The sequence below is a fragment of the Hippocampus bargibanti genome, linkage group LG06 (genome assembly GCF_051943395.1).
Source record: "Hippocampus bargibanti isolate YZ-2025 linkage group LG06, ASM5194339v1, whole genome shotgun sequence".
NCBI lineage: Eukaryota > Metazoa > Chordata > Actinopteri > Syngnathiformes > Syngnathidae > Hippocampus > Hippocampus bargibanti.
In genome coordinates this window covers 8,390,107-8,416,466 of record NC_142739.1, presented here as the reverse complement: position 1 = coordinate 8,416,466, position 26,360 = coordinate 8,390,107, and the positions used below count along the sequence as shown (strand labels likewise).

At 43.1% G+C, this 26,360-nt stretch overlaps 1 protein-coding gene across 6 annotated transcripts in view; it reads right to left on the bottom strand.

Moving 5' to 3' along the window:
* Positions 1 to 26,360, bottom strand: part of satb1b (SATB homeobox 1b) — a 98,401-nt gene that overhangs the window by 7,004 nt on the left and 65,037 nt on the right. For 5 of the 6 annotated variants that reach the window (XM_088999639.1, XM_088999640.1, XM_088999636.1 and 2 more), the window contains 2 exons: positions 23,253 to 23,324; positions 22,476 to 22,634 (listed from right to left, as the gene is read on the bottom strand). In XM_088999639.1, coding sequence (XP_088855765.1) covers positions 22,476 to 22,634; positions 23,253 to 23,324 — 231 coding nt within the window. The remainder of the gene's footprint in view (positions 1 to 22,475; positions 22,635 to 23,252; positions 23,325 to 26,360) is intronic. The other variant, XM_088999637.1, reaches the window with a different exon arrangement.

Below are 26,360 nucleotides of genomic sequence, written 5' to 3'. Positions count from 1 at the left end.
ACTTTTTCCCTGCACTAGTATGCGCCTTAAGAACATTGGTCAGAGCGCGGCCGTTGTGGTAATCTGACGTCCGGTGTACAGCGTCACCGGATTACACAAGCGGCGATTGCTCATTCACTCCCTCACTGGCTATTTGGCTGGGCTGGCTCGCGCACACTCTTCACGCGCACACCTTGCCGTGGCAGCCGAGCGCACACGCTGCACATGGGAGATAACTCAGCACTTTGCGTGTCCCATTCCAGATCCTCCCGTAAACCTCATCAAACCGTAGAGGCAGGAGGAGGAGGGAGAGAGAAAGAAAAAGCGGGGCCATAAAGCCTCCGTGCCCACCTTGTTCCTTTGCCACATTTATTGTTGCCTTTTTAATTTGCATGCAGAGGGATTTGGACCGTGCTCCAGTTGGGCCGTCTGTGCTTTCAGCTGATTCGGCAATGAGGGAGGACACACGCACGCACACAGGCATGCTAACGCGCACACACGCACGCACACACACACACGCTTGTCTTGTCCAACGCGGGCCTGCAGTGGCGTAATCCAACTCAAACACTCTGCAAAGCAGCAGGATTAAACCCAAAGTAGCAGAGCCAATCAAAGCACACACGGCGGGAACTCCCCAAGCCTGCCAGGAAGTCCATTTCATTAAATACAAAGTACCACGCTACGTCTATTAGCTTTCCACTAGTCATCGATGAGTGTTGGTTGTTTGTTAGTTGGACTTCCTAGAACCCCAGTTCTTGGACTACTTTTCTCTCTCCTTGTGTCATTGATATATTTTTAAAAGGGTAAAGGGTGACTTTGACTTTGACTGATAAGATGTTAGCGAACGCTAACAATGGCGAGTTAGCTTGGCCCTCTGGAGCTTTGATGATTATTTTGGAATATTTGCAGCAAGGGTGCGAGGGAGACATTATTAACTTACAACTAGCGAGACGAGTCAACAGAAGCAGAACATAGAGAACTCAGAAAGATTCAATTAGCGACCATTAAGCCTTTAATTTTCTACTCTTATAATTTTTATCATTATTTATTTCATTATTTGTATTATTATTCCTATTTTTATGTAAATTGAAAAAGCCATTTCAAACTAATCAATTTTATGCTACACTCAAAATAAGTTATGCTACTAATGCATGCAATCACTACCATTCAATTAGCTTGTTTACAAAGCTAATGCTATTTTAGTATAGCTTGTACTGCCATTTTATCAAATCTGGACAGCATTCGAGAGGAAGCCCGAAGAGGAGGTTTATGGATGTGGTCAAAGAGAACATGAAGGTAGCTGGCGTGAGAGAAGAGGGATAAAAAAACTGGGATAGATGGAGGACATTGATTCGCTGTGGCGACCCCTGAAAGATTCTTTTTTTCTTTTCTTTTTTAATCAAAACTGCACATGTTCAAAACTTCATTTGGTCAATCTCGATGGCATGTGGGGGATTTTTGTTGCGGGGGAAAAAAACTAAGCTTTTAATTCCAGGAAATGGTGCCGTAGAAATAAACTCTAACTTGGGAAGAAAAAGTGATTGAAGTAACAAAAAAAAAATCATATTGTGATTTAGTTTCTTGACAGTTTTTCGTGATAATTTAACAGTTTACTCAGTCGAAATAAACACCCCGATTTTGCATCCATTTTGTTTAAAGTTTAACCTCGCTAGGAGTCACAATGAGCTGTATCCCTGGAGTCCCAAGCTGTTATTCACGTTAGCGTGATTAACATTTGTTACGTGTTGCTTCCAACCAGCGATGTAGAATATTCCTAAAATGTATCATTTAGCAGCATCATGTGTAACATTTCCGACATGTTTTGGTTTACGATGCGCTAGTTTATGTTGCCACACATATTTGTTTTGCACAGTGTCTCTGAAATGCTGTTCGGGGGGAAAAAATAAATAAATAAGATAAAGGTACATGACAGATTCGAGTTGAAAGAGTGAATCCAACTGTGTTCTCACGGTGGCCAATCACTTAAAAAAGGAACCAGTTGAGTCAGGACAAATTCTTCAAATGATTAATCTGTCGCCATGCCAAAAGGCCAATCCCCAAGCATCTTGAATCTCAAGATGCGATCGCTGCTTTGATTCATTTGGAAAATTGTTCATTTGAGGTGACCTTCATGACGAATCAAAAATGGAATTCTGGCAAAAGCCAGATTTTTTGTGTGCTTGTTTTGGGTACACTGCTATCTCTACATGAATTAATTTGTGAATTTGCTCGAGAGAAATCCAGGTCCAATTCCAAAGAAGTTGTGACATTTGTGTTCAACATAAATCAAAATGAAAATTAAGTTCTATATTTCATTTGGTGACACTATTTATTAAGTGTTTCATGGTCAAACTGATAGAATCACATTATCATGACAATTTATAGCTGTGGTAGGGACTGTGTACTGTTTTCTTCTCTCTATTTCTGCACCTTCAAGTCTGATACGCACACAAGGTGGCGCAATGCTAAAATGTGAAATCTGGAGTTATGTTCCGAGTTTCATTCAAAAAGTCTTGATCGGAGAATGTCCCTGACAATCGTCGCTGTACATTTTCATCAACCTTGCCTCTTTTTTATCATCATGGTCCGACTCAATTGGTTATGAAGTTCAATTTCACTTTACATATATTGTGACATTCCACATCCGCGGATCAAACCCCGCAGCCGTCGTTTTGTATCAATACGCCGTCGGCGCGACGTACTCGCAAACATTACGGTGACCTACTGAAGTATGAAATCCTCCTCCTATAGACATCTGACAAGCTCCCAGATGCTGTAAACAGGTTCATCCCCGAAATACGCAGCGACAGCACGGGATTATCGCGCGATGTTGGCACACACCTGCCACAATATTGCACCGTAATCCTCTGCCTCTGGGTTACGGTCACCTAATTAATAAGCGGGAGAGTCGGAGGGGGGTATTTCATCGTCAAAAAAGCAGACTATTGAGTCACCCCCTGCCCCACCTCGCCGATGTGTGACCGAGAAGCGGCGAGTTCACATGGTCGTAAAGCCATCAGCGAGTCTTTTGTGGTTGAAGTGGCACAATAGTGCAATTTGGAGTGTTGATGTGCTATGTGTGAGCAAAGGGTGAAGTCACTAACTGGCCAATGCCCTCAACCCCCACCTCCAAGCCAGTCACACACACCCCCACACAAACACCTTCCCATCTAATCTCATTTGGTCATCAGGTCCATCAAGCTGACCTTGGCGGCATGCCGGATAAAAGAAATAATCTAACAGATGTCCATCACTTTGCTTTTTTCGGGGGGTGGGGGGGGGGGGGGGCAATTCCAGAAATACAGACACAGTCCTTTGGTTATTTGGTTCACAGCCTCAATCAATGAAGTCACACGGAACAAGATACAAGCATTGTGAAACAATAATTAAAGTGATGACAATGCATTTCTTGAACTCTGTTATTAACCGAAGTTACAGCAGCTAGCCAAAAATCGAAAAGAACTAATACAGACTTTCCCGTCTACACTTATTTGGTCGTTATCGGGCTCCTCTGGCAAATAGGACAACACTATGCCTTTTTATGAGGCTGAAGCAAACCCAAGAAATGAAGACACAATCTTTTTTTAGAACGAGGACACGGAAGGAAAGATGCGCTTCACCAAACCGCAAGTACAAAACAAAAACAGGACCGGGACAAAAGATAACACGTTTTGTAGTGTCATTGGACCTGGCTGGTCTCCAAGAGAAGCTCAGTCAGGTAAAAATGAGATGTTAGATCGGAGGAGGGAAAGAAATGCTCTGGTGAGGGCTAACGTGCAGCGCCTTGGAAATAGATTCCGCCACAGTGGACGCCCATCTGCCGAGGACGACCGCCATGTACGCAGTGCACCATATGCCAATCTCCCGCCACAATAAGCAATAATTGCAGAAGCGGGAGGGGGAGGGGCGGATTGTATTTTCATCTTGCTATCCGAACTTAACTGAAATGAAAATGGCCTGCTGGCCGCAGGACGGAGAGGCCATGGAAATAGAACTGGCCTCGAATGAACCGCAGTGGCGGCAGGATGAAATGTCAATAGTGAATCGTAGAGGGGATAGTTTTTTTAACATTGTAAAAATTGTTCGCAGAATATTTACTGCAATTGTAATATTAATACGACACTATCATCATTGATGATCCATTTTAGCACGTTTCACTGGCATGTAAATTCCAAAATCCTTAACTCATTCACTGCCAGACGAAAATGTATACACTCCAGTGCCAGGGTTTTTGTCATTTTCACTTAAATTCCAGAATATTGAGTTTTAGGACTACATAAACATTCAATGCAGCGTGAGAAACCTTAAACTCTCTTCTTTCATCCGAAAAAAAAAGTTAATTCCAAAGTTACATGGGTCTAGAGCAGGGGTCGGGAACCTTTTTGATTAAGAGAGCCATAAAAGTAAAATATTTAGAAATGTTTTTCAGCGAGAGCCGCACGCGCGCGCACATACAAACGCTTGCGTGCGCAAGCGCGCACGCGCGGACACTTTTCAACAAAATATCAGAATGCATTATTTAAAATAACTTTGTGATAGTACTCACCGTTAACATGAATGGTTTTCCGTTCCGCGTGTTAAAATTCCAGGAAAACGATCGGAATGAAATTCAATTTGCCGGTCCAGAGGCGAAGTTACTGCTAGTTAGCCGGCACACGGCTCATAAGCTTCCACACTTGCTATCTGCTATCGACTTCTCGCAGAAGTATGTCAATGCTAACGTTAACATGGGGCTTGTTAAAATGTCACTGACATTCGACTGTTTCATCGATGGTATTGTTTCATTGCAAATTAGAATCAGAACATTTTCTCTCCTCGCCGTCTTGCTGGAGCTCAAACACTTTGAAAATATTTCAAAAGGAACAGGCCGAGATTCCCCCGTGCACGCCCGCATTCGGTGATCGAAAGCCGGCTTGAATACTTCCGCAGACGCCCGCTGTCACACTTCCAGGGAGGCTGCGTCACCCCCCAGCTCACTCCCACCCGATGCGGTTCCCCGCACACACACCGCTGAAGTGCACTCGTTGGGCTCATTTAAAGGGGCGTTTACCTGTTTCAACATGACGGCCACTATCATCTAATCAACATGGCGCTTTCGGCCATTCTAGGTCAGTGTCATCCAATCAAAATAGCGCTTTCCGCCAACTGCAGCGCCAACGGGAAATGAACGGCGAAAAAAAATGACGAAACGAAAAAGTAAATACATATTTTAGTTTTATCGGCGAGCCATATGCAATCATCAAAAGAGCCATATATGGTTCGCGAGCCATATATGGTTCGAGAGCCATTCCCGACCCCTGGTCTAGAGGTATCTGAGCATGAAATAGGGGCGGCTGTACAAAATACAATACAATACATACATATTGATTTATATAGCGCTTTAACAACAGCTGAAGCGGTAACAAAGCATTAACATGGAAAAAAGGTAAATGCTGCCCCCTCAAGGAAGGGAAAAAACATTGCCTGCTTTATCAGCACCCTCCGTAAGAAAAACCAAAACCCCCAAAAAATCGGGAATGGAGCTCAACGTCACACTCTTCAATTCCCGAATTAATTCGCAAATGGCAGCAAAGTTCGTGATTCGCGGCTCATTTTTCATCCAAAATCGTTGTAAGTCATCTTACGGTTCTCCAAATGCATTTGCAAGGTTAGCAACCAAGTGTGGCGCAAGGTTGACGATTGTGTACTGACAGGTGGCGAGCACGAGGACGGTGTGGGAATAAAAATGATGTGTAAATAGAACATTGTTGTTGTTTGTCTGAAAATGTCAAAAAAAAACCCGCGGATGAGCGAATAATAAAATTGCACGTTGGAATCCTGACTCACTGTCTTGTCTTCCAGACAGGATTAAAGAGTGAATCATCAAAATCAACATCATATGTTTATTCATTTCAAACTAATGATCGAAGACTGTTGTCGGTCTGTGACAAGAGACCGACAGACACGAAAGTCTGACGGCGCGACGTGACAAGCCGTACTCCCCGCGAGCGGTCGCAATCTCTCTCAGGGGGAAACAATAGGCTGAATTTGACAACAATGACATGCCACGGCGTGACTGCACAGGAAAGGCGACCTCCACGTGTCACCGCTCGCTCCCGGCAGAACAATGGCGTGGTGGTTCAGCCGGCTGGCTCGCGTCACGGCCGCCGCAGCCAATAACACGTGTGTGTTTGTGTGTGTGCGTGTATGAGAGAGAAAGTGGGTTTGGGCGGTGAAGGTTTAGGCAAGCAAACAGAGGCAGATGGAGCATAAAGAATAACCAAAGGCAAATGACCAGTTCATCTTAAATGGAGCACATTAAACATCTGCGTGGCTACACTTATTTTGAAGCACATCTTTTATTCCGACGCAGCACACACAAACGTTTGCAAGACAATCACCTTCAAAGCATCGGTTGAACAATAGGAAGTGTATTCAAACCCTGGTGTCGTCATAGGACAGAAATTATAAATGTTGTTTGGCCTATTTCAGCTACAATTTGTCAGACTTGACTTGCAATGCAATTTTAGACCCTTTGCCTGCTGCTAGCTAAATGCTAAATCCATAAAGCACGCAAAGCACCAAGGTTGGCAACCGAAATGAATGAACTCATTCACAGCCATTCCCCAATTTATTCGGGAATTGAAAAGCATGACTGGAGCGCCATTCCCGAATTTGTTCAGGTTTTGGTTTTTCATGCGTGGGGTGCAAGTAAAGCAGTGGTCAGACCCCTGGGAATGTTTACCCTCCAACGAGGGGGCAGCATTTGCCTTTTGTAGAGCTCATATAACTACAGATCCGTAGAATCAACTTTAAAATTCTTCTTTCTATATCCATTCTATCCATAACCTTGCCCCCATACCCATCTGACATTCTTCAAATTTCTATTCCCCCTCATTCCCTCCAATCCTCTTCCTCCCTCCACCCGTGTGCCCCTGCCCATCTCACCACGATGGGGGACAGAGCTTTCAGCCGCTCTGCCCCAAACTTTGGAATTCACTTCCTCCCAACATTCGTAACATTGATTCTTTTCCCACCTTCAAATCCCATCTCAAAACCCACCTATTTTAGATGGCATTTTCTGTGTAGCTTTATCTCTTGTTTCTATTTATAATGGTATTTTATTTATTATTGTATCTGTTTTTCTTTCTATGCTTGTCTGTGACTGTAAAGTGTCCTTGAGAGCTTTGAAAGGTGCTTGAAAATAAAATGTATTATTATTATTATGATCATGTGATTTTTTTTCTTTTCTTTTCTTTTTGTTCATGGAAAACTTTGGGGCTGTCGGAACAGCCCCAACGTTTTCTTGATCGTCTTTTGTGTCACCGTGACTCTCGTCGGGCAGATGGAGGATAAAAATGCACCAACACGCCGCCGATGAAGCAACAACAACAACAAAACAGCCGCAGCAGCTGGATTTCAAACGCACAAACGACGATGCAAAGTCTGATTCCATCAATTAAGGCGCGGGGTTGTGATTTCATCCAAATACGGGCTTTAATTGCTAATATCAAGGCGTAATTAAGATGATAAATCGTGACTGATCTTATTGAATTAGGAGCCGACAGAGAAGCAGCAAATTGACTGTCAGCTCAATAAGTGTTTGTAATTGGCTGACAAGTTTGCTTCCAGCAATCATCAAATTCATTTTAGCTTCAGAAACTATATCCCACGCCCACCTACCCCACTACCAACAAAAAGTTGTTTTTTCAAATGCTAATTTAATAGGATTCATTTGGAATTCCCCTTGTTTTGGGGGATCGTTCAGAAAGAACTTCTGATTACATTACATTACATTAATTAGTCATAAAGCATTCTGTATGTTATTTTACTATTATGAATATGAAGGATTTAGGGAATGGCGGCGGTGTGTGTGTGTGTGTGGGGGGGGGGGGGTTAAATAAACCAAAATACACTTTTTAAGTAGCTGTGTTTAGAGATTAGTGAGATTGAGGTTATATGTTTTTGTCAAAGCTAAGAATGAGAACCCTTTTAATGGTTTTTTTTGCGGCACTCATTAAATACATTTTACTAATGGAAACAACTCAAAAATTAAAGTAAAATAACAAATAAATAAACACATAAATAACTAGTATGGCATAAAGCATCATGTTAGATTCAGACTTGTCTCGACATAGTGGGGAAGTACACCAAACCAAATCCAAGCAGAAGGATAAACCGTAGAATTGTGCAACAGTGCGGATGATCATCGAGACGCAGCTGCAAATCGGCACCCGAGTAACATAGTGAGTGGTTACGTTTTTGTCATGCTACCCCACAAAAATGTCAGAGAATTAAAATGTGAAAATAAATAACTATTTATTTATGTACAGTGAGACCTCAACTTACAAACACCTTATCTTACAAGCTTTTCGTCTTACAAACGACAAATTTCTGAAAATTAAACCTTATAATAAGCACTATTTTCATAATACACACCCACCACGGCTGGCGGAGTGATCTTCGGCGGAAGCACACGACCGAACAGCACCAGAGGTTAAATTACCATCAGTCCTTATGGAAGGTGACTCTCCTTCCATAAGCCATCAACAAACATCAAAAAGGTAAATAAAACTTTATTTTACATCACAGTTTATTTCTTTAATTACAGTCCTCATGTAATGCGCCTCTCTTTCCAAACAGCAAGTCCCTTTGACCTTCGACCTCCAACGCCATTCCAGCAAGTCATCAATGACCATCACAAATGTAAATAAAGTGACTTTATGATACAATGCAGTGTATTTCTTTCATTACAATACAATAGCACATTTATTATACATAGAATAAGGTATGTTGTGTGTAGTTTTAAGGCTTATTTAGTTGAAAAGTATATTTTATGGAAACCCGGGAACGGATTATTCCCATTTTAATGGTTTCCTATGGGAAATTTTGTCTGTCTGGGAACCAATTAAGTTCGTAAATTGAGGTCTCACTGTATTTGCATATTTAATTATTTATGTCTTTGCTTATGTATTTATTTATATATCTGTGTAAGATCTCAGTCGTACAGGAATGGTCCATCGATGAAAAGGTTTCTTCAGCCGTCATCTGTACTTCTTTGAAGGCGTCGGACGTTTCGCTTCTTATCCAGAATGCTTCTTCAGCGAACTAAAGTCTTACTGGTATATATATATTTATATATATATCGCATGTCGCCCGAATGACATTCCGATATCACTGCTGTAGATCCTGGTTGTGTGGATCAGGGAGTCTATGTCCCTTTCGCTCTTAGCATACAGCTTTATGTCATCCATGTAGAGGAGGTGACTGATCGTAGCTCCATTTCTGAGGCGGTATCCATAGCCTGTCTTGGCGATTATCTGGCTGAGGGGGTTCAGTCCTATGCAGAACAGCAGTGGGGAGAGTGCATTACCTTGGTATATGCCACATTTGATGGACACTTGCGTTAGTGGCTTGCCATTGGCTTCAAGTGTGGTTTTCCACATCCTCATCGAGTTTGCAACGAAGGCTCTCAGGGTCCTGTTAACCTTATACAACTCCAAGCATTCAGTCATCCATGTGTGTGGCATCGAGTAATATGCTTTCTTGTAATCAATCCAGGCTGTGCACAGGTTGGTATGTCGGGACCTGCAGTCTTGTGCGACTGTTCTGTCAACCAGCAGCTGATGTTTGGCACCTCTAGTATCTCTACTAATGCCTTTCTGTGCTTTGCTCATGTATTGATCCATGTGTCCACTTATCTTAGCCGCAATGATGCCTGACATGAGCTTCCATGTTGTGGAGAGACAGGTTATTGGCCGATAGTTGGAAGGAACTGCACCCTTTGAGGAATCCTTCATGATCAGGATTGTTCGGCCTTCGGTTAGCCATCCTGGGTGAGTCCCATCCATCAGCAGCTGGTTCATTTGTGCTGCGAGGCGCTCGTGGAGAGCTGTGAGTTTCTTTAGCCAGTAGGTGTGGACCATATCCGGGCCTGGTGCCGTCCAGTTTTTCATACCTGAGAGTCTTTCTTGTATATCTGCCGCTGTGATGGTAACTGGGTTCTGTTCAGGGAGGTTTCTGTGCTCCTCTTTCAGAGTCACCAGCCATTGTGCACTGCTATTATGTGCGACCTCCTTCTCCCATATGCCTTTCCAGTATCTTTCAGTTTCCAGCCTTGGAGGGTCTGCTCTGCTGTTAGAACCCTGCCACTGAGCGTACACTTTCGCAGGTTGTGTTGCGAACAGCCTGTTTATTCTTCTGGCCTCATTCTCTTTCGTAAACCTCTTTAGGCGACTGGACAAGGCCTGGAGCCTTTGTTTGGCAGTTTCAAGTGCTTCAGGTATGGTTATCTGCATGTACCTCTTGGGTATTGGCTTTTTATTCACACCTCTCTGCGTCTCCGTCAATTGACTCACATCTTTCCGAGCCGCCTTGATCTTAGCCTGGAGAGGCTGGAGAAATGTAATCGGATGGTGACTAAGAGGGGCAAGGTAGTCCACACTGAAGGGGTCTCACTCTCTGAAGGAATAATAGCAGACATTGAAAACAGCTACAAGTACCTCAGTATACCACAGGCCAATGGCAACCTCGAACTAGCAACAAGGAAAGCGGCGATGACCAAATACCTCCAGCGAGTGAGGCAAGTCCTCAGAAGCCAGCTCAATGGCAAGAACAAGACCCGGGCAATAAACAGCTATGCCCTACCAGTGATCAGATACCCTGCAGGAATAATAAGGTGGCTAAAGGAAGAGATTCAGACCACGGATGTTAAGACCCGAAAACTCCTCACCATGCACGGAGGGTTCCATCCCAAGTCCAGCACCTTGAGACTGTACACAAGCCGTAAGGAAGGAGGCCGAGGACTAGTGAGTGTGAGAGCCACTGTCCAGGATGAAACATCCAAGCTCCATGAATACATCAAAGAGAAGGCTCCAACGGATGATGTACTCAGAGAATGTCTCAGACAATGGGGAACAGAGGATGAGGTGATGGAAGAGGGACAATCATGGGAGGAAAAGCCCCTACACGGGATGTACCACCGAACTATAGCAGAAGTGGCTGATCTCAATAAGTCTTATCAGTGGCTAGAGAGGGCTGGCCTAAAGGACAGCACACAGGCACTCATCCTGGCTGCCGAAGAGCAGGCCCTGAACACCAGAGCCATAGAGGCAGGGATATACCACACCAGACAAGACCCAAGGTGTAGGTTGTGCAAAGAGGCACCTGAGACAATCCAACACCTAACTGCAAGGTGTAAGATGCTGGCAGGGAAAGCCTACATTGAGCGCCATAACCAGGTGGCTGGCATAGTCTACCGAAACATCTGTGCGGAGTATGGACTGGAAACCCCAAGGTCAAAATGGGAAACACCTCCCAAGGTGGTGGAGAATGACCGAGCAAAGATCCTGTGGGACTTCCAGATACAGACCGACAAGATGGTAATGGCCAACCAACCAGATATCGTGGTCATAGATAAAGGGGAAAAGAAAGCCGTTGTCGTGGATGTAGCGGTCCCGAGTGATGGAAACATCAGAAAGAAGGAACATGAGAAAATCGAGAAATACCAAGGGTTCAGAGAGGAGCTGGAGAGAGCCTGGAAGGTAAAGGTGACAGTCGTGCCTGTGGTGGTCGGAGCACTCGTGGCAGTGACCCCCAAACTCGACGAGTGGCTAAAATGCGGGACAGACACCACCCATGGTGGTGAGACGCGGATTTATATATATATCGTGTTGCACCAAAAAGAGGCAGAAGAGGGCGACAAAGCTCCGTGTAAGGAATTAATCAGTCTGTGGAAATGGCCTGATTAATTCCTTACATGGAGCTTTGTCGCCATTTTCTGCCTCTTTTTTAGTGCTACATTTCCCCCCCTATTGCCTCAAAATGGCACGGAATAAATTATTTAATCGATTGCAAACATGTATGCTTTCTTCTTCAGAACTATTTGAATCATATTCATAACTGGATGTGTAACAAGGAAGCATATTCTCCGAATCTGAAGCCATTGTTTTGATTCTCCAGCAATGCAAGACGTCTTGGCGTGACATCACGAACTGGGGGCGGGACTTTCTGAAAATGCCCAATTCGCAGCTAAATTTTTTGCAGATTATGGACACTTTAAGTCATTTTTATTGGTGTTTTGCATTTGAATAAAATATCATACTGCGTGTTTTCGGTATTTTAGATGCTATAAAACGTTTTTCTGATGTCAGTTAGGAAACAAAAAAGTGACGTTGGTTGTCCTTTAAGTCTTATTTAGTAGAAATTTCTGTTTTATGGGGACCTGGGAACGGATTATTCTCATTTTCAATGGTTTCTTATGGGAAATAAATGTTGGCAGACCAACTTTTCGCTTTACGCACACTTTCTGGGAACCAATTAAGTTTGTAAGATGAGCTTTCACTGTATGTTTTTTGTTGTTAAGGTATATTTTGTGTAGTTTTAAGGCTTATTTTGTAGAAAATTATGTTTTATGGGGATCTGGGAAAGGATTATTACAATTTGTAATGGTTTCTTATGGGAAATACATGTTCGGCAGACGGACTTTTTGCCTTACACACACTTTCTGGGAACCAATTAAGTTCGTGAACTGAAGTAACACTGTATTTATATATTATACAGTAAAGTGTCGTTATATCGATATTCAAGGGAGTCCGAAAAAATATCGATATAACCGGGACTATCGATATATCCGACCCTGTTTGCATGTAATTTTCTCCGTGCGTGCATAGAAATAGTATCGATATAACCGGGACTATCGATATATCATATATCGATATAACGAGACTTTACTGTAATAGGAAAACTTTTTTCATTCATTGATTGTGCGCCGGGGCGGCCCGGTAGTCGAGTGGTTAGCACACCGGCTTCACAGTGCAGAGGTCGCCGGTTCGCATCCCGGTCCGGCCTCCCTGTGTGGAGTTTGCATGTTCTCCCCGGACCCGCGTGGGTTTTCTCCGGGTCCTCCGGTTTCCTCCCACACTCCAAAAACATGCATGGCAGGCAGATTGACCACTCCAAATTGTCCCTAGGTGTGAGTGTGAGAGTGACTGTTGTATGTCTTTGTGTGCCCTGCGATTGGCTGGCAACCAATTCAGGGTGTCCCCCGCCTCGTGCCCGAAGACAGCTGAGATAGGCTCCAGCAACCCCCGCGACCCTAATGAGGAATAAGCGGTACGGAAAATGAGATGAGATGAGATGATTGTGCGCCTTATACATGGAGCAACTTTGAAAATGCACCATTATTGGGTGTGCGCCTTATACTCCGGTGGGCCTTATACATGGGAAAATAGGGTATTTGTTTGTGTATTTATGTATTTATGTTTTTATTTACGTCTGAAGTTGTTTATTTATGTGTTAATGTATTTATGTATGTGTTTATGTATCTAGGTATTTATTTATTTATTTATTTTTATTTGTTTGTTTTCATGACTAAGTTTGTGTGCCTCAGGTCGCCGAGGTCAACTGCAAGTGACATAGCTTGATGAACAGCAAGCTAGCTAGAAGCGGAAAGTTCCAACTAAGTTTCAGTCAGAGCTGAGAGAGAATATACAGCTGTGATTATGATTGCATGCTTTGTACATGTCGCCACTACGTGTTGTTGGAACGTTTACAGTTCAATCAATCTCCATTAGCCAGTCTACAAGGTTTTGCAGTCATGTTGGCTTTGGGCATTTGTGCGACGAAAATACAGTATTGGTGTTTTTAAGATGAAATATTGTTATTTTTTATTGATTCGTGTTTGGAGAACTGTATTAAAGAATGTCTCCACTTTCCTATTTCTTGAGAGTGAGACAGTCAAGACAGGTGTACAAGGAATCGTTTTAAGAAATGTGTTTTAATAAGCTCAAGTGGGTTTTAATAAACGTAAAAGTGTTTGAAGTGTTCCAGAGAGGTACAACTACAGTTATAATTTACTGCACATATCCTATAAAATGGTATCAAATATGTTTCTTGTGGCATTTTAAACTTTAAAATATCAGTGCCAAAGTCCAAAAATGGCAACTTAAAGAGCTTCCTTGGTCGGATGCGTGCGCAGGGATCACATTGTGTAATGATTTGAGACGAAAATACAATGACGATGATGGGTTAAGAGAAAAAGGAGGAAGCGGCAGACGAGAGGGAGAAAGAAGGTGGACACCAAGTACCATCACGAGCACTTTTATCGGCCTTAATATCACCCGAGCACACGCACACAGGCGCACACACACGGAGGGCCGTAGTTAAATTGAAATATTTGCCGGCGTGTGTCACAAGCATGCAGCATGGTAATTATGACAGATCTGATTAGGCGGTTCCGAGTCGGGCGGCTTCGGGGCTGCAGGTGCGACCTTGTGCATTCCTGCGTGTGTACATAAAATTAATTACAAGCATGGGGGAAGCGGAGGTGTAAGGAGGCGGGGTGGGAAGGGCGAGGGAGCGCGCCCGGGCAGGGCGGGGGCGGCCGCTCCCACGGGGGGCACTCTAATGGAATATTTTCCCTGAGTCTAATAATACAGTTGGTATTGACTTGAGGTAATTAGGGGGATCATTAAAGCGCTTTTCCCGGCGTATTTGCCTGCCTGATCAGATTAGCGGGAATGGGCTTCAGAACAAGCCCTGTGTGGTCTGTCAGGAGGAGAGTGAGCAAGGCAAGGCGAGGAGGAAGAGGCCCGGCTAGCAATGCTAAACTGGTGACGGGTGGTGCGTTTGCTACTTTGGCCTTCAGTGCGACTTAATCGACCTCTTCATGTCGCCACTAGCATGCTGCGGTCATGAAATCCACCAATTTGCTAAAAAATGCTCTGCGATACAACATGCAAGCTTTCTTTTATTGTGCATGTCATCATCTTTGGTAGACGTCATAAAATGAGAATACCGAGGAGCGTTGACTCATATCTTCAAAATATTTCTACCTCCTTCCACTTTGCTAGTCTGGCCATATGCAATTATAAGACGTCTATTTCCGTAAACACTGCACTCCATGATGTTGTTTTTTGGTGCACATCAGGCTTTGTTCACATATACAGTTTGTCACAACATGGATGTTTTGCGTTCATCTTAGAAGTCACATTTTGTTTTTGTCCCTAACTACACAAAAAGATCTTATTTAAATACAAACAAATCTGAATTGGGGTATCAAGCACTGCATCATCATGAACAAAGCCTACACTTTACGCGACATGGGCTCGCTTTGCTAATTACGAAGGGACTATACAGGTTTGATTGACACGGGCACATAGAGGCTATATTAGATGTGCCAAAAACTAAACGGAGGCTCAGAGGGGCTGTAGCATTTTCTGTTGCTGTCCCACTCTCGAGAATAACCTGCCACTAAATATTCGGCAAGCTCCCTCGCTGTCCATCTAAAAAAAACCCTTAAAACTCACTTGTGCTCTTTGGCATTCGACTCAGCATGAATCAGACTTTATCTTGGTTTCACTCTCTGGTGCTTTCTACTATGTTTGTGAGTGCTTCATTTCCTGTATATGATAGTTGTCCATGTTAAGCGTTTTGTTACAGCTTCAGCTAGGTGGGGAAAATGCTGTGATGCCACTTCATTTTCTCAACTGTTGGACATCACGTTAATTTAGAGTTTCAGTTTACCATTAAGGCTAATTTACTGAAGCAAGTCCAAAAGAACTGTTGTCCTGGTTTTATCCGGTACTCAGGTAGCATTCTGGATGAGCTGCTCAGTGAAGTGATTCTTTGGTTGACAGGCACAGATTCAGGTACCAAATGTTTAAGCTAGCTAAACTTTTTCAGAAGTATTTCTGGTTGCTAAAACGGTAATTTAAGTTGAAATTACTTGAAAATAAAAATCTGTGACATTTATGGCAATGTTGGTAAATAGCACAACAAAGCAAACAAGTGTTCCCAGCACTCAAAGAGCGACTTCTCCTCTCAAGTGTAGTATTTATTTTATATTCACACTAATGTTTAAACTAGATTTATTACAAAGCTAAAAATACAAACAAAAACTATTTCGCTGGTTCTAGTTAGCACTTAGGTAGCAGCTTTTTGGACTAGCTGCCAATCTAATCAGTGGATATTCTTTGGAGAGTACATCAACACATTAATAAGAGAGCTAACAAATAGTTTGGTCCGCAGAACTAAACGCTGATTTCTGATGATAAATTCTAAGTCACAGGGTCAAAGGAGTTATTTAGTTCTCTCTACATTTATTGAACTACCGATGAAACTCACAAGCTAAAGTTCTCTCCCATCCAGACTATTTCCCGCCCTGATTATAATACGTCAGGCTGAACAGGAAGTCTGCTCGGCTAAGGGTCCACGTCGGTGTGGCGTCCCCGGGGGAGGTTGGTAGGCGAGGAGTGACGCGCCAAAGCCGACAGATGGGGTGAGACGTGGCGTAAGCAAGATGACGGGGGAGTCACAAAGTGCTATAACCACGCTCAGTGACAGGAGGAGGAGAACGACGAGGAAGATTGGGTGAGGGGGGCAAGCTGGTGGGAATTCCGCCGTCCATTAAACAATTTAAAAGAGAGGCTCATTTTCAGAGGGAAGGGGAGGATGCCGCCGTTTGCCAGATAATTCATTCGCTAAATTAATTATTCAGACAGCTGCCTCTCTAGTTGCACAATAATAGACAATTTGGTTCACATGGCAACCTAATAAGCAAGCAGGAGATAAATAAATACATGAATAAATTAATAAACAGACGCTGTCTGTTTCTGAACCCCTCGGGGCTGCCAGCTCTCATCTGCCTCACTTTTTGTCGCAGGGGATTGTGGGTCTGCAAACAAGGTAGAGTGACGCCAAATTGCAACCTCAGCTCATTTTTCCCCCTCGGAGAATATTTTAACGTTATTTTATTTGAACTATCATGAATGCAGGACAGAGAGGAAAGGGATAGATTGTATGGGAGAACTATAATCTCTTTTCCTTGTTCTTGTCAATTGTTGTTAAAAGTCACTTGTACAGTATTTAAAGTCCGACAGTATGACTAAGGTCGTGATGGTCCTTGCAAATGGAGGTATGGGGGGTATTTAGAGAATTCTGATCTCATCTGTGAGTTCCAGTAAGCACTTGAAAAGATGCGTATTCTGTGCCAGCTGCTCATCCACAACGGTATGTGGACGTTTTTTGTGTTTGATAACATGTTAACTCTTGAAAGATAAGCATTTTCATGACATTAGTTGGCAAGTTCTCAATTCATGTTCATCCCGTTTTTTTTTAAATACAAACACGTACAATTAATCAACTCTGGTAGAGCATTTAGAGTCCTGGTCGACCCTCAAACATCACGAAAAAAAAGTTCCAAGTACACAACTCTGATCTCTCCAGTTCTTGCTAACATTCAACAAACAGCAAACAATGTGTGCCGAAGTTGTCATAAACATCTTGTAAAATAAAACAAAGTCACCTTGACCTAGTCCACCACTTGTGCTACAAAAGGTCTTTTCTGACGACAAAAGAAACACAAGACTTCTCAACTGAAATAATTTTCTGGTCTGAATAACAACAGTGAAATGAAGTACTGATATACGCATGGATATAGAGTATTTACCATTTGGAGAACGATGTGTGGTGTGCACATTGACCAGTAAAGTCCATAAAAATTCCTTGCGGATGTGAAAAAAAATAGATGCGTTCATCTGTCTTTTCAAGTACTGATGCCACCCAAGTGCATACCCACACACGCACACACACACACGCAAGCACACTACAAATCACGTCAGTCCACTAAAGCGATTCCAGCCAATTAGTCATTTTCAAAACAAGATGGCAGCAGTTGCAGCTATGTCGTCACCCTCCCTCATCACCCCCTTCCCTTCCCTTCCCTTCCCTTCCCTTCCCCGCCCGCACCCTTCACTCCACTCCTGGGACTGCCGTGCCAGGCGAGTGCAGGGCGACAGATGGCATACACCAACTCCCCTGCTCCCTGTGCTACTGCACCACGGCGAGCGAAACCTCAACCGACCCCCCCGTCCCCTCCTCCGCCTCTGTTGCCCACCCCCTCTGGTGGACCAGATCAGTGCCATTCTGTCTCATTAGAGCCTGGCTAATTAGCATAGCCTCTTCCAGTGAGCATGAGTAAGGAAGGGGAGGCATGTGTGGCCGAGGAGAGGTGTGTGTGTGGGGGGAGGGGGGTTAAACTGGTGGCACACGGCGGTAGTCTCTGCTGGTCATTGATGAGTCGCGGGGCTTTGAACCTGGGGTCCCAGGGTGCTTGTTTTATGACAGTGGGGACTCTGATTCCATCTGTTGTGAAATTCCTCTCAGGAAGTGTCAGGAATGTTGAGACATTAAAGTTATGTCAAAGGAAATGACCCTCACTCCACCACCACAACCACCCCATGGCCCCCTCTCCACCCAAGACAACCTGCGTTGCCCCAACTCAATATTAGCCTGCCAAGCTAACGAGTGTCTCCCATTTCTGCCAATGGAAACAAGCTGTAGATCAAAAGAGAAAAGCAGCACTGATGCAAGCAGGGGTCGAGGGCAATTATTTACTCAACTGCAGATGGGAGAGGCGTCTATTTTGGCAAGTCAAAGTGGACTTTGAATTTTAATTTGGGCTCATATGAGGGGGGTACAGTTTGACAGAATATATGAATAGAAACTAAGACTAAACTAAACCTTGTCAAGTTGGAAAACGGCTGTTTCCAAATAGAATACTTCAGTTCTGTGGAGTACTTTTTTGCATGGCTGTTTCCATTGTCCAAAGTCATAAACATTACAAAAATATCCATTTACCATTGCGTTACCGACTGCAATGGTACCTAAAAAGCAGACACAACATTTGAGCTGTAATTATGTTAAATCGATTTGTCAACTTTTATGACTACTCTCCAAGCAATGACCCATTCCAAAACGTCGATCTTAGAGATGCACATTTCAGAGACGAGCATGAGAGTGGAGGATGGGTTCGAATGGCAGCAAGCCCAGACAGGGGTTCTAGAAAATAATAGTTGCAGGGGGAGTGGAGGGGTGTCCAAGTGGCCTCACCATTGAGCCTGGCGCGGTTTTGTTACATCAATGTGTTCAGTTCTAGAGGATCCATGGTGCATGTCGGTGGTTCTGGTTCTAGTAGGCTCGCGTTTCATCCACTGAGAGAGAAAGCAAGGGAGCGTATTGCTCCCAGAAGTAGAATAGCGATAAACACTAGTTTACCGATGCATGCAACTGTGTGAGTGTGTGTGTGTGTGTGTGTGTCCAATATATGTTGGTGTGCAAGCCTCTCATTGTATTCTGTGTGTGTATGGGGGAGGGGGGGCGATTGGTGGTGGTGGTAGAGGGGATGTTGGAATTTTGCCATCCTGTTCCCTCTCAGGGCTCGTAACCATTGCGGTCCACTGCCAGCCTTTAACTGCAACCCCGCCACTCCTCCATGCCCCCACCCACACACATTCAATGTGGCATTTCCACTGAGATTTAAAGACCAGGGAGTTCTTCATGTCACCTTCCAAGTCCTCCCAACAGTGATTTACTGTCATAGTAAGTGTTAGCATCATGAGTCATTGGGAGCAAACTATGAATCTGTTCACTGCTGTCCTGTTTGATATGCTTTTTAGGTACTCCAAGAATGTAGGAGTGGGACTCTGGTAGCAGAGTGCAGAAGAAGTGATTGGGTGCATATCCATTGTGTTTTGAAATGCAAATGTAGGCCATTCCCTTGATGTCTGTCTGTGTAAATTCTCAGTCGTACGGGAGTGGTCCATCGATGAGAAGGTTTCTTCAGCCGTCATCTGTACTTTCTTTGAAGTACAGATGACACCTTCAAAAAAGTACAGATGAGGGCTGAAGAAACCTTCTCATCCATTCCCTTGATGGCCTGCCGACACCTTCGCTAACGTTAGCCTTCTGACAACACTTTACAACGGGCTCCCAGTTAGCCGTGGAATATATTTTACAATTATGCTACCGGTCTATAAATCACTGAATTGCTTACAACCTGAATATGATCATGGAACATAAACCCAGGGGGGTTACGAGATTACCAGATTGAGGTCAATTAGTGGAGACTAAAGTTTAAAGCAAACATGCAGTATCCGCATTTAGTTTATGCTAAACGCAAATGGAACTGGTTGTCAACAGAATTGCACGTAATCTATATGTTTTTACATCCGGTTTAAAAAAAAATGGTTTATACAGGTCTTTTAAAGCAATTGTACAATCAATTTTTGGTCTTCGACTTTCTTTTTGTGATTTTAGGAAACTAATTTTTAGTTGAGCTTGCTCTTCACTCATTCGCTGCCATTCCCGAATTTATTCGGGAATTGAAAAGTGTGACATGGAGTGCCATTCCCGAATTAGTTAAGGTTTTGATTTTTCTTGTGGGGGGTAGGGAGGTGTACCGATAAAGCGCTGGTCAAACCTCTGACAATGTTTTCCCTTCCACGAGGGGGCAGCACTCATGTTAGCACTTTGTTACAGCTTCAGCTGCTGTTAAAACGCTATATAAATCAATGTGTATTTTGTACAGTTGCCCCCATTTCAAGCTCAGGTAACCCATATACTGTAACTTGGGAATTAACTATTTTGTTCTGATGAAAGAATAGAGTGTAAGGTTTTTCACGCTGTATTGAATGTTTAAGTAGTCCGAAAACTCAATATTTTGGGGGTCTTGCAATTTGAGTGAGAATGACAAAAACCCTGGCACTGGAGTGGACATATTTTTGCACAGCATCTCGCAGTGAATGATTTAAGGATTTTGGAATTTACATGTCAGTGGAATGTACTAAAACTGATCATGAACCGATGATAGTGGAGTACTAAAATTACAATCGCAGTAAATATTTGGCAAAAAAATTATTACTTCATAATTATTATCATGAAGTCAAATGACTTAGTCTTGTTTTTTTAAGGTCTAAAATTTTTTCGCTTTAAAGGTTTTGTAACAATGTGGAGCGCATTGAGTTACATTGTGTATGAAATGCGCTCTGTCAATAGAGATGCGTTGCCTTGCCTCCAGTATGAGTTGGGCTAGTTTGTTTAAGCAAGTAAAGAGGAAATGTTCTCAATACGACAATGATCTCATACAGTACAGCGATCATCACAAGCTTTGCGCTGGAGACAATGCGAGCAGGGTAAATAAAAGCCGCTAAATATGTGGGAGTCGGGCTTCACATTTCCACCCGCTGTTGGTGGTGAAAGTGAATAAAACTACAATTGTCTGCCCACGGCGTGAAACTCAAGCGGAACCTCCCAACGTTTGATGATGAGGGAACAGAAACAGATGTGTTCACTCGGTTCTCAACTACTTATCGTTGAGTCACCTCACGACTGATTCAAATTGAGGTTGCGTTGTTTCCTTACTGCTACTGTTCATGTGTTTCGCTATAATGTTTCTTTCATTAGACAAATGTATGATGAAAGCCCCGATAACAGTTGCATCAGCTTGCGGTCGAATCACTTTCTTTCGGCAATGGCCCATTGCCATTTTATGCTAAACCAAAATGTGTTCTCTACATACTAAACTATTTACTACCGTTCATTTATGAGGTATTGTGTCACACACGATCGGTCATACGCCAGTTGGGCTAGCACAAAGTTGGATCACATTCTTACGGCACAAAGAATCTATCTGCTGCTGTCAGATTTTGTTTGTTGTTGTTATAAGCTCTTAATGCAAGACAAGTTGGGATCAAGTTGAGGATTCTTTCTCACAGCAATCAAATTATGCTTGGATTCAACGTTATTTCTTTGTTTAGACCCAACCAAACGAATCGCACATTCAAACCGAGACCAAAGGGTGTCAAGGAAGGAGTTCAGAGGTGCTGACAGGAGGAAGAGCTGCGAGGTTGGCGCGGAAGTGGCAATGCCGGCTGGGTTGGTGGATGGGTGGGAGGGTTTGGAGGGTTGGTTGGGGCAGAGAGAGGATGGGGCGGTGGGGCGTACCAGCTGCCCGGGGAGCGCCCATTACGAGATGGAGGCAGCGATAAGTGTTCTCCCAGGCCTCCTTTTGCAGGCATAATTAGCACACTTCTTATCTGCTCCTCAATTCACATTCACAGCCGCCCGCCATCAATGAAGCAGGCGGGAATCAGCGGCCAGACACAACCGCGTTCCCCCACGAATATGCCTTGTACACCCTTTTCTCTCCGTGATGTTTCCACCCCAACCTTCCGCGGAGTCTTTGAACCCTTTGAGGGGCGGGGGAAAAAACAGTGGTTTGTGCATCAAACTGCAATTTGGTCAAACAAAGCTATCTACGTGTGTAATCATGCTAATCAGCAAGAAAAAAATTACGTCTTTGCAGATATTTCAGGGTGATTCCCCAGCGCCGGTGATCTATTCCCCACCTCTTCTGCTCATCTTTTTTTATCATGTACAATTGTGGAACTATTCCAGGCTCTGTGAAAATCTTTAATAATAACTCATTACTGCTGATTTTTTATTTTTTTTGCTAAATGGCTTTGTTTAACAGTGAGTGGGGGGGTTGGTTAGTGGCTGCATGTCTGCCAGTTTTTAACGGCTATGTGAGGGCAATCATCCGTGTGGGAAGAATAATATCAACAATTTAAAATCCCAAGCTTTCAATGTGAGGCTCTTTGTGTATATTTTGTAAGATGACACATGAGCGCGAGCGTGTGTGTGTGTGTGTGTGTGTGTGTGTGTGTGTGTGTGTGTACCTGGCTTTTGGAGGCGGCCACTTTGGCAAAGAGCGCCTGGGAGACTTTGGCCCTCTTCATCTCTCCCTGGATCTCATCATAGATGTTTGAGTTGATGTTAAGAATGCAGCTTTCCGTTTTGCCATTCCACTCGCTGGGCAGAGGCGATGGCTTCACCTGCTCCCCCAAGGGAGACATTTTCCTGAGCACTTCATTTGATTCTGGGCGTGTTATTATAGTAATATAGCAGAGCATTCAGATACCAATTGAATCATTCATGCATAGCAAATTATCTTTCTCAATTAAAATGAATAGAAAGACTATTAATCGATCCTATCTTAATATAAATCAAATAACAAAACAACCAAAAACATTTTTTTATGAGTGGTGAAGGATCACCCCCCCCCCAACCCATCCCCTTTCAAATTGCTGCTGTGGACTGCAAATTTCCCCATTGTGGGACGAATAAAGGTTTTCTGATTTCTGATTGCGACTGCTTCTGGTATGAGTGACTTGGAGACGAGTGTGAAGCATAATATAGTCAAACAGACAAACAAAAAATTGTTTTACTATTGTAAGCAGCTTCGTCGGCTGCACTGTTTGTCTTCAAATATCTGTTGCTTAAAGGTTTAGCACACTGCGACTATCTGTTATATGTTAGCCATGAATGACAGCTCATATCTCAAATCAACAATAAGTCAGTGCACTCACATCTTAAGTCATCACTTCAATATTATTATCATTAATGTTGTAGTATTCTTATTCTTCTTATTATTATTGTTGTTATATTTTACTCACAGGAGATATGCCCACAGGAATGCGAGGGTTCCAGTCTTCGGGCCGCACACTGTTACAGTCTTCTCTCCGAGGCTGCACAAACAACAAGAACAACATCGATGAAAAGGTTTCTTCAGCCGTCATCTGTACTTTTTTGAGTCAAAAATGGATGGATGGATGGATCACTCCTGTACGACTGAGACCTTACACAGACGAAACAAGAACAACACTACCATTTATTTAAAAGACAACAGGATATGTGCACAAAGACACACATGTGTATTCAAAAAAATAATAAGAAAGACACTGAAAGGTTGTACTCTGTGATTTTGTTCTCGTGTTGAGGATTATAAAACCAAATCAAATAAACTTCATTCAAGGTGTGTTGCTTCTTGACGCGATTCCTTTGACATTACAACAAGTAGCCTGAGAAAACCAGAGAAACTATTAGCATACCCTTCACAAAGCAAACAGTTTCTCTCTCACCCTTGACAGTTCTACCGTGTCCCCCGCCCTTCAGGTTAAGAGCCTGGGTGTCATCCTCGACAGCACACTATCTTTTCACTCCCAAATAAATAACATAACTCGGTCTGCATATTTCCACCTCCGTAATATAAATCGTCTCCGCCCCTCTCTCACCCCTCACACCACTGCTATCCTTATCCAGTCTCGTCACCTCCCGTATCATTTATTGTAACTCACGTCTTTTCGGGGTCAATCAAAAAATTTCTCCATAAGCTCCAACTGGTCCAAAATTCCTCAGCCCGGATCATCACTAAAACCCCCTCCTTTCACGACATCACTCCTGTCCTCCAGCAGCTCCATTGGCTCCCTGTTAAAGTTTGTATTGATTTCAAGGTACTTCTGTTTACATTTAAAGCCATCCATAACCTTGCCCCCCCCATCTGTCTGACCTACTTCAAATCTCTGTTCCCTCTCGAGCCCTCAGACCCTCTTCCTCCCTCCACCTCTGTCTGCCCTCTGCCCGTCTCACCACGATGGGGTGCAGAACTTTCAGCCGCTCCGCTCCCAAACTCTGGAACTCACTTCCACCCAACATCCGTAACATTGACTCCCTTCCGACTTTCAAAATCTCACCTTAAAACCCACCTGTTTAAACTTTCTTTCATGGTCTAGTTTAATCTGCTGTTACTGTTTTGTGGATTGTTTTTGTTGTAAAGTGTCCTTGGGTGTTCAGAAAGGCGCTTGTAAATTAAATGTGTGTGTGTGTTTATATATATATATATATATATTCAATAGAACAGTCAAAAAAGATTTGATCATTCATATCTGCCAGTTACAATACTGTATATCCTGTGCTAACATATATACAGGGTGAACCAAAAAGGTGCGTACCCATGAAAATTTCAATCGTGGCTTTGATTAAAAAGGTATTTATTTCAAATTACAACCACACCTTATTCAGTTTATGGAAGACCATTCATCAGAGTTTAAGCTATTTCTGTCGATTTTTAGTCAATTCATGGTTTCCCAAAAAGATGCGTCCTACTGAGTCCCTCACTGCAGCAATGTTTTCTCCCGAAAGAGGAGTGTGTAATAATGATTGACAACTTTGTCAGACAAGTACAGGTTTGCTTGCAATGAAATGGTGGACATTTGGAACATATCTTGGGAAAGCCATAAATGGACTAAAAATTGACAGAAATCGATGAAGCTCTGCTGAATGGTCTTCCATAAACTGAACAATGTGTGGTTGTGTGGTTGTAATTTGAAATAAATAGCTTTTTAATCAAATTCACAATTGAAATTTTCTTGGGTATGCATCTTGGTGGGTCACCCTGTATAGTGTTTTTCTTGGTTCAACATACACAAGGCAAAAAAAAGCACAATTCCACTGAATAATAAATGGCCAACTGGTTTTTAGGTTAGCAACATTTTATACGTAATTTGAATTGTGCATTGGAGCACAGTTTTTTTCTCTAGGAACATTCATATAAGAATTCGGACAAATCTCATATCAGTGTTGGTCTATGAGACCTCAGTTAAAAGAAACACTATTCAGTCAGCCTGGTTTATTTACAAGTGATTTGTTAGGAATGGCAACGGCGTCAGGCTGACAGCATTAAAGTGTGCAGTCATTTAGGTTGATTAAGTGGAGATCTAGCTAGAACTACTAGCGCAGATAGCTGCTAAAGACTAGCAACAGGCATGTTACAAAAGAGTGTCTGTGTAGTTATGTTTTTGTTAAATTAGCGATTCAACATTATTTCGTGTCATTGGTGTGATGTTGTCTTTGAAATCAAATGTTTGTGAGAGAAATAATTGAAGGAGAAAACACTGCAAGAGTCAAGTCAGCCATTATGCCAAAGCACACTGCCGATGTTATAAAATAAAAGTGTGCCTCAGCATTGAAGTCCATATGTTATCTGGTAAGTAAGGCTTATTTTGGAGTTGCCTACTTACTGTTAGTGGATTATACAACTAAATAAGGAAGGGGGTTTAAACAAAGGTACTCAAATGACTTGAGTTGCCGTTACTTTCAAGCACGTTCCTTGGTGAATCTGAAAGGACAACAACACCTCCGGACAAGTTGTGATTTGTAAAATCACTTCAAATGACTGAGCGCATTTTACAAAGATTCCACCACATATAGCTATATTTCACATTCTAAGACTCGTGCTGAATATTTAGGAAGTCTTGTTTTCGAGTTGATGGTGATCCCCTACGTAACGTCACGGAGGGAACGCCCGTGACCGAGAAAGCAACACACAATGCACTTTGGGTACTTTGTTTGGTCTGAAAACATCATGTTGATCTGTGTTGATGGCGAAATTAGAAGGAAAACTACATAAATAACGCGATGGTGAATTGTTGTGTGTCGCAGCCAATTGCGTTAACACACATAAAGAATGTGTAAGTTTACACAAGCTGTAGACTGCTATGTAGCTACATAGTTTCACACTACTTGATAACGTCACAGCACATTTTGGATTAAAGGTTTGAAACAATCAGGTACTATGCCATTAACATATTAAATGATGATATGGGACGGATAATGCAGTGGTTCGGGTCAAGGTAGGGCAGGGTTCGTGTAAAAATTACAGTGTACTGGAACTCGTCAGTCGGCGCTAAGTGTTATGGCGGTGGCATGCATTAGCACCACCACAT